General features: G+C 40.2%; 1 protein-coding gene across 1 annotated transcript in view; it reads right to left on the bottom strand.

The window, feature by feature from the left end:
* Positions 1-399: 399 nt before the first annotated feature.
* Positions 400-8,617, bottom strand: part of LOC100458070 (hyaluronidase-4) — a 32,273-nt gene continuing 24,055 nt past the window's right edge. The window contains exons 4-5 of the mRNA XM_002818390.4: positions 3,011-3,100; positions 400-1,129 (exon numbers count right to left, since the gene is read on the bottom strand). Coding sequence (XP_002818436.2) covers positions 728-1,129; positions 3,011-3,100 — 492 coding nt within the window. The 3' untranslated portion in view covers positions 400-727. The remainder of the gene's footprint in view (positions 1,130-3,010; positions 3,101-8,617) is intronic.

Raw genomic sequence — 8,617 nt, 5'->3', positions numbered from 1 at the left:
AGTCACCAACTGCATTTTTACTAATATGGCTCCAGCTTCCAGATCTACAGCAGTGTCAGGGTAGGTAAGCATGAATATTATCCCAACGCCTTCACAGTATTCAGACTGCCAGGGTCTGTGAAGGAAGGACTCAAAGTGCCATCTTAGAATTGGTGCTTTCCAAGTTGGGAATGGCTCCCCCTTACCTCAGTCTCCGGCCACTCATGAGAAGCTATGCCAGGAATGGTTCTGCACTCAATGAGTCCAGGTGGGAAACAGAAACCTAGTGTGAACCCGAGGCTAGAATAGAAACTGCGTTTAGTCCTCTTCAGTGGACCAGTTGACCAGGTGACCCATTCTGTTAAATCAGATGATTACTTAGTAATGTGTCCTTAAATAAATTGCCAACTTGAAAAAACAGTCTTTGAAATGAATAATTTAATATTTTTATGTATAATTTTATGTATGTACATTCATGAAAAGACTAAATTATACTAGTTTTAGTTTAAATGCAACTTAAATATTCCAATAAGGAGGAAGTATACATTGACTTTACTCCAGATCTGGTTTCCTAGCCAGATTGGAGGCAAATAAAATAATATGTTTCTGTTTACGTTAAGTGACATACATAATGTCTACTTACAATATCTCTCAATAGAATTCATAAGAGAAAAAAATTGTTATAAGTTACATCCTTCTTTAAATGACTAGGCTAGAGGCCACACAATTCCCTTTAAACTCAATTATCTCACAACTGAATGCTGTGATAACTTGCTAAAAGCAATAGACAAAGTGTCATTAGTGAACCAGGAGAAGGGGAAACCCCAGAGCAGCCATCAGCCGTCTTTGTTTCTCTGCAATCAGCTCCTTCATATCCCTGATAACAATGACAGGAAAATGTATCTGCCATCACTGCCAGGTCTGTATCAGATGCTTTTCCTTTCACAGTAAACTCCCCATCCTCAGCGGCCTCTATGTGATAACTTGTGGGGTTCAAGTGAAGGTAACTGGGTGCATTCCACATCTTCCTTATACACCTCCCATTGTTCCTGCAGAGGTGAAGGCTGCATACCTCAGCAGCTCTGGTCACATTGGCTATGTAGCTCCCTAAATCAGAACTCACAAACTGCTTCACCTTTGTACAGTTGGCCTAGAAATGTAGAAAGAAATCGATTTTAGTGTTTCTCCCTGGTACTGATAGAGTTTCTAGCACAAGGCAGTTCTTTGGTCTTGATTAAAACATAATGGCTTGATTCCAATTGTTGAACTTGTAGGCTCCTGGGCACTATAACAAGGGTCCCAAATCGGAAAGGGGAGAGGTCTGAGGGGCAGGAGATGGATATTATGTTACAGTCAGGCTAAGCAACTGAACTTGCAAATGGCCCCGATAATCAGCACATGAGACCTTGCCTTTCTCCAATTTACATTCTTTTTTTCTTCCTTCTAGCTCCCAAGTTAATGGGTATAAAAGGAAAAAGAACAAACCCAAATTAGGAATGTACCAGAACTGCTGCTCTCAGGCTACCATTCAGGTATGCGGGGCCTTCCATGGTTGTGTTAGAGCCTGAATCACAGTCCATCATTTATTGTCAAATCATCTTATTCCACCATTCTACCAAATATTATAGCCTTCTGGATTTTCCTGTTAATTTCCATCAACTGTCCTGGGTCCTGTACTTCTAATACAATTCAAACACAGGAAAGCCTATATGGCTAACTAAGTAACTTTTGTGTATACGGTTCCTATTACGTGTTCTAAACAGAGGCCACCTGTGTGCACCCACCTTCCTGATGAAGCTCTCCTGATGAGCCACCAAGGGGCTGGGTGGAAATATCACACCTGGAAAGTCAGGAATTAATCCTCTCAGTTTCTACCTAATTCTCATATGTGGGCATAGGCATAAACAGTTTCATGAACACTATCTCAGTAGCAACAAATTGAGACTGTGAAATTCTGAGAATAATATCAGATCATCATGGACTTGCAAAAAAATTCAATTTAGCAAAAAGTGTCAAGGGTACCAGTATTCAAGGTAAAATGCGTTACGTTATAGAAATATAAACAAACCGCATCTGGAAATATGGAAGAGATTGTGATTAATGTGGATTGGGGAGAACTAGGAATCTTTCCTGGAGTAAAAAAAAAAAATCTCAGCTGAGAGAAATTTGAAGAGCCATATAAATCTTTTTTTTTTTCCTTTTTTTTTTTTTTTGAGATGGAGTCTCACTCTTTCAACCAGGCTCGAGTGCAATGGTGTCATCTTGGCTTACTGCAACCTCTGCCTCCCAACTTCAAGCCATTCTCCTGCCTCAGCCTCCCGAGCAGCTGGGATTACAGGCATGTGTCATCACACTCGCCTAATTTTTATATTTCTAGTAGAGATTGGCTTTCTCCATGTCAGTCAGGCTGGTCTCGAACTCCTGGCCTGAAGTGATCCCACCTCCCAAAGTGCAGTAATTACAGGCGTGAGCCACCGTGCCCAGCCATAAATCTTATTTTAAATGTTGTTAATTTTCAGCTGATTTCTCTGTAGAGAAAAAGTAACTTCATTGTGGAGAATTAAAAAGTTACCACCTGTTTCTACCTTTCAAAATAGTATATAACACATTTTCTATAGTCATTAAATGCAAGATGTCCATCATCAAACTGTGGCTAATGCCAACTCTACCACTAAGTATCCTAAATAGCTGTTAACCTAGTTGGTTTCCTCTCTAGTTTCACCATCTGTAAATGAGGATGATAGTCACTACCTCATACGACCAGTAAATGAGCAAATCCGACTCAAAAAATCTCTTAGCACAACCTTAGTGCATCATAAATATTCATCAAATGTCAGTGTTATGATTACTATCTTTATAAAAGTTCACAATATTTTTTAGCCTTTTCTATGTATCAGGCACTGATCTGCAATATTTATTCTAAAGCTGGTTTGCTATGGAGGTCATGAGAGCTTTATTAGAGTAAGCTCTCCAAGAAAGCAGAGAAATACTTTTAATTAAAAAACATTAAATATACCTTCAAGATACTTACCTTGGATGAAGTTAAATTCATGTCTCCCCAAATAACAATGCCTGCAGCTCCCAAGGCAGCACTTTCTCCTATGGTGCTGACTAGATCTTGCTAGATTGAAGACAGTAGAGTTCATTATTAATTTGAATGTAAAACAACCCACCAGGGGCCGGGCGCGGTGGCTCACGCCTGTAATCCCAGCACTTTGGGAGGCCAAGGCGGGCAGATCACGAGGTCAAGAGTTTGAGACCAGCCTGGTCAACATGGTGAAACCCCGTCTCTACTGAAAATACAAAAAAAAAAATTAGCCAGGCGTGGTGGTGGGCGCTTATAATCCCAGCTACTCGGAGGCTGAGACAGGAGAATCGTTTGAACCCAGGAGGCGGAGGTTGCAGTGAGCCGAGATCGCACCATTGCACTCCAGCCTGGATGACAGTGTGAGACTCCGCCTCAAAAACAAAAAACAAAAAAACCCACCAGGGATTAGGATTAGAGTCTGAGTTCAGTATAACAGGGCTGGTACTCAGCTCATATACTCCTTAGATACTATTTTCTATCTTCGTAGAGTGACACAAATGCTGAATAAACCAATGCTCAAAAATCACACTCTGTAATCATATGCAAAAACATATAAATATTTTTAAAGAAAAACATATGTTGCTATCCAGGATATTATACTGAAGGCAATGAGGCTGTAAATGGTTATCAGAAATTATTTAATTGAAATAAATCGGGGGCACATACCCACATACCAGGTCATATGTATGTGCCCTGGAAACAGAATCCAAAAGTTTTCCTTCTCCAAATGCAATCCTGTTAACCAGGTTCCTTTTCCATTTTGCAACATGCCCCAGTGCCACTTCATCCCCACAGTTATTTGGATGGGTTTATATCATTTCAATTCCAAGGCCAGGCAAAGAAGCAACGTTAAGGGCTTGCAGGCTCTGATTTGGTCCAGCTTTCATATTTGTCCCTGAAAGTATGTGTGTTTAATTTCTAAGTACCTGACCTAATAGGCTTTATTTATGACTCATCCAATCATGGTAAAGTCGCTGGAATTTTCTGCAATATGGTTAAGATAGACAAAGGTAAGGCTTTAGCAGAGAGAATTTTGATTTTATAATCTTAAAGGTTTATTGTTTTAGTGTTTAAAGATTAACATGGATCTAGGCTGTTTTCTGGAGCAAATTAAGATTTGAATGTATGTAGTTGGTTTCCTAGTTTATTAAATTATAACACATTCCCCCACTCTTTAGGATACTAAGCATTCACCTTTTACTCTAAGGGTGAATTTCTACCAATTAAATGCTAGAAAATGTTATTAGGTGATTTGGTGGAAAATAAAAGCAGAACTGTAAATGCTATTTTGCCATTGGGCACTTAATATTATTACTTGAAAGCTAAATCTCTTTATCTGACGCTTTTATTGTCTAACACTCAAATTGGTTTTACAATATCAGTTTTTAAAGTTTTCTTTTTTTTTTTTCTGAGCAATTGTCTTGTGACTTTCAACAAGGAAAGAGATTTTGGTTTAAACCAATTTCCCTTTCAGGTTAACATCCATTTTCATTCCCTGTGATTATAATATCTGCTGAACAGGTCATAGCTGACATGACAGGAAGGAGAGGAGGTTTTGAGAGGCTCAAATAAGATAGTATAAATGAAAGGATTTTGAAAATTGTCAATGGCACGATGAACAGGGACAGAGGAGGAGCCATCCCTGCAGTACCAAGACTGCAGACTCTGTGTCCACTCTCTCTTTGGGCAAAGACATAAGGGAGCAGAACTCCTCACTCCGCTCACTTTGAAACTTCCCTGAAAATGGTGTCATATAGTCACATGGTGTGATCAGGGCAGAAATCCCCAACAGCTCTCCTTTTGATGAAGGAGCGTTGCATTGCCATCAAAGGAGAATAAGGACATAACATTTACATTTTATATTTATAGGTTATTGGTCTATAGTAAGTATGTAAGCGGCAGATGTTTCTGGTGAAAGCCACACCTTCTGAGGTTGCTGTCAGTTTCTTCCAAATTAGTTTTCAAATCAGTTTCTCAACAAATTAGTTCACTGTCACCTCACAGACAGCAGGGTGCTGAATGAATCACAAAGCAGCTATGTTTTGGGGATCAGAAAATCAAGGGCACTACCCAGCTAGGAAAGTCACAGATAAAGTGCCTCTGAGAGCAGATTGGGACCACCTGAAAGCTTGAGCCATGGTGGTGTTGTCACATTACAGAAAAAGAAAGGAACAAAGTAGATGTACTGAAAATGAGCCTCCCAGGTCCCAGTGCGGCAGACGGTGCTTTGCACCTACACATGATCCTTGGACCTGAATCAGGGTTTCAGAAGCAGAGGGTAGGGCTACTCAAGGAATTCACTCAACACTTTGGTGTCAGTCCCTGATGCTTACCAGAGTGCATGTAAGCAAGGTGCCCACTGTGGGGAGCTGGAGCATTACTAATGAGCTGCCTTTGTGCTTTACCAGAGACAGCATGAATTAATGACAAGGATAAATATCTTTAAATTTATAGGCAAGGAAACTCCTGTTGTTAATTTTTAAAAGCACATCGCAGATGGAACAGGAGGCCATTATCTTAAGTGAAATAACTCGGAAACAGAAAGTAAAATATCACATGTTTTTACTGATAAGTAGGAGCTAAACGATGGGTAAATATGGACATACAAAGTGCAATAATAGACGTTGGAGACTCCAGAAGGTGCAAGGGTGGGAGGTGAGTGAGGGATAAGAAATGACCTGTTGGGTAAAATGTACACTTTTCGGGTGACGGGCCCAGAATTCACCACTACTCAATATATCCATGTAACAAAACTGCACTTGCACCCCCTAAATGTATAAAAATGAAAAACTGATAATAAATAATAAATGTTTTAAAAGCACAGCATCAGGTTATGTCTAGGTTGCATTTATATGTAAATAATACAGGCAATCTTCTGTGTGAAATGAGGTTTGACTGCCTCTATATCCCCACGCTGTAGCTATTGCCTGAGATTCCACTCTTAAAAATCCCATGTTTAAGTTTAAGGCTTTGATGGCTGTTAAAAAAGTAATAGCCATTCACATAGGTTTCTGTAGAGCTTCAGGTTTTCATATGCATGTTCTCATTTGATTTACATCATACTTTTGCTAGGTCAGTAGGGCAGGTAATATTGTCCCATTTTGTACATGAAGACACTAAGTCCAGGGAGGTTAAGAGATTTGCTACTTACTAGTGAATCTTTTTTGTAATCTTGACTGTATGTATGTGTGCATTCTAAAATTCAGACATTATTGGGAAAATCAGAAACGGAAGCCATTAATGGTCATTAAGAGTTTGGTACAAATGAGTATCAGGCTTTTAAAAAATTATGGGCGGGGCCGGGCACAGTGGCTCACACCTAAAATCCCAGCACTTTGGGAGGCCAAGGCAGGTGGATCTCTTGAGGTCAGGAGTTCGAAACCAGCCTGGCCAACACGGCAAAACCCCGTCTCTACTAAAAACACAAAAATTAGCTGGGCATGGTGGCGCATGCATGTAACCCCAGCTACTCGGAGGCTGAGGCAGGAGAATCACTTGAACCCGGGAGGCAGAGGTCACAGTGAGCCGAGATCGCGCCACTGCACTCCAGCCTGGGCAACAGAGGGAAACTCCATCTAAAAAAAAAAAAAAAAAAAATTATGGGCAGATTTTAAAAATCAATAGGGTACAATGGTGGGTACACTTATAGTTTAAAACACTTGGAAATAGCTTGCCACTCGGAAAAAAAGAGTGCAGAATGAGATGAAACCCAAACTGTTGCTCCTTTTTTCCTGAGAGGAAAGAAAGCATTTCCGTGGCTATAGCTACTAGAAAAAGAAGCTTATACCAGGTTCACAGAATGTGCAGAATGTCCCAGTAGTCTAAATTCGTCTTTTGAAATGAACGTTTTGTCCCTTAGAGTTTATTGTTTCTTCCAAAAGTCAATTTATTATCACTAAAGAAAGGAACTTGGTTGAGTCAAATATAGAAAAGACGTTTTACAAAAGAAACTGGTATTTAAATTTTGATTCCATTCCAGAGTCAAGATTATTTTGTAAAGATTTAGGTAACTTTCTTTTTTTTTTTTTTTTTTTGAGATAGAATTTTGCTCTGTCACCCAGGCTGGAGTGCAGTGGCGCAATCTTGGCTTACTGCAACCTCTGCCTCCCGGATTCAAGCAATTCTCTCCTCAAACTCCTGAGTAGCTGGGATTACAGGCACCCGCCACCACGCCTGGCTAATTTTTGTATTTTTAGTAGAGATGAGGTTTCACTATCTTGGCCAGGATGGTCTTAAACTCCTGACCTCGTGATCCACCTGCCTCAGCCTCCCAAAGTGCTGGGATTACAGGCGTGAGCCACTGCACCTGGCCTAGGTAACTTTTTAAAACCTTTCAGACAGTACTGACTTCCTATTATTCTTCATTCAATTATTTTTCACTGATTTTTCTGGGTGGTATGAATAAAGTTCACAACAGAGACTTTTTTTCCTTCCTCCTTCACCTCATGAATGGTGTCGGAGGTATGGCATTTACCATATTTCATACGTATGCATCATTTCTCCCTCTGATGGATACACTCCATTTATGTTCCAAAGATACCTGGTCACTGTAGAGCCCTCACCTGGGTGTTTTCTATGCCACCTTCTTAGGATGCCTAGAACTCAGAACGTCTTTAACAGATATTGGTGAATTGAAATTTGTAATGGTGGAGAAAGGAAAAATGCCTCCATTAAAATATATTAAACCACTGGTATCCAGCAATACCTTAAAACATCACTGCATCACACATGTGAAGCCCTCTACAAGTCCTGAGTCTTCTCAGTGTAGAAAGGTTACACAAAATTATCCAAATCCAAAGATTAGGCTGGGCGCGGTGGCTCATGCCTGTAATCTCAGCACTTTGGGAGGCCGTGGCAGGTGGATCACCTGAGGTCAGGAGTTCAAGGCCAGCCTGTCCAACATGGGGAAACCCCATCTTTACTAAAAGTACAAAAATTAGCTGGGTAGGGAGGGGGGTGGGCACCTGTAAACCCAGCTACTTGGGAGGCTGAGGCAGGAGAATCGCTTGAACCCAGGAGGTGGGGGGTGCAGTGAGCCGAGATTGCATCATTACACTCCAGCCTAGGTGACAAGAACAAAAAACTCCATCTTGAAGAAAAAAAACAAAACAAAACAAAGATTAAAATACCCACTACTTTCCCTAGAATTTTTTTGTTTAAGTGGCTAGACAATTCTGCTTCCACATGTATGAGCAAACACTCCATTTCAAAACATCCTTTTTGATTGTCTAACCTGCTCATTGCCGATCATTTCAATAACCTTCCAAAATGCCCGATTGTAAGTGAGTACAGTTAAAGTTGGTGTGCAGGAAATGTAGTAGTTGCTGGTATCTACTTTAACCCTTTCTCACCTTACTTTGTTCCTTAAGAGAATAATAATGAATAAGATAATCAAAATTCAGTTTCCATAAATGAAGAGTCTAAATGCATGACTAGTCAAGGAAGAATTATGCTCCCATATAACAGACCATTAATTGAAATCAATTCTTCAAAGAACATAATTAACAAAGAAATGTCCTTTTAAAGATAAGGAGGAAATCCCCCACCATT

The sequence above is a fragment of the Pongo abelii genome, chromosome 6 (assembly GCF_028885655.2).
Source record: "Pongo abelii isolate AG06213 chromosome 6, NHGRI_mPonAbe1-v2.0_pri, whole genome shotgun sequence".
In the NCBI taxonomy this organism is placed as follows: domain Eukaryota; kingdom Metazoa; phylum Chordata; class Mammalia; order Primates; family Hominidae; genus Pongo; species Pongo abelii.
This window is presented reverse-complemented; position numbering and strand designations above follow the sequence as displayed.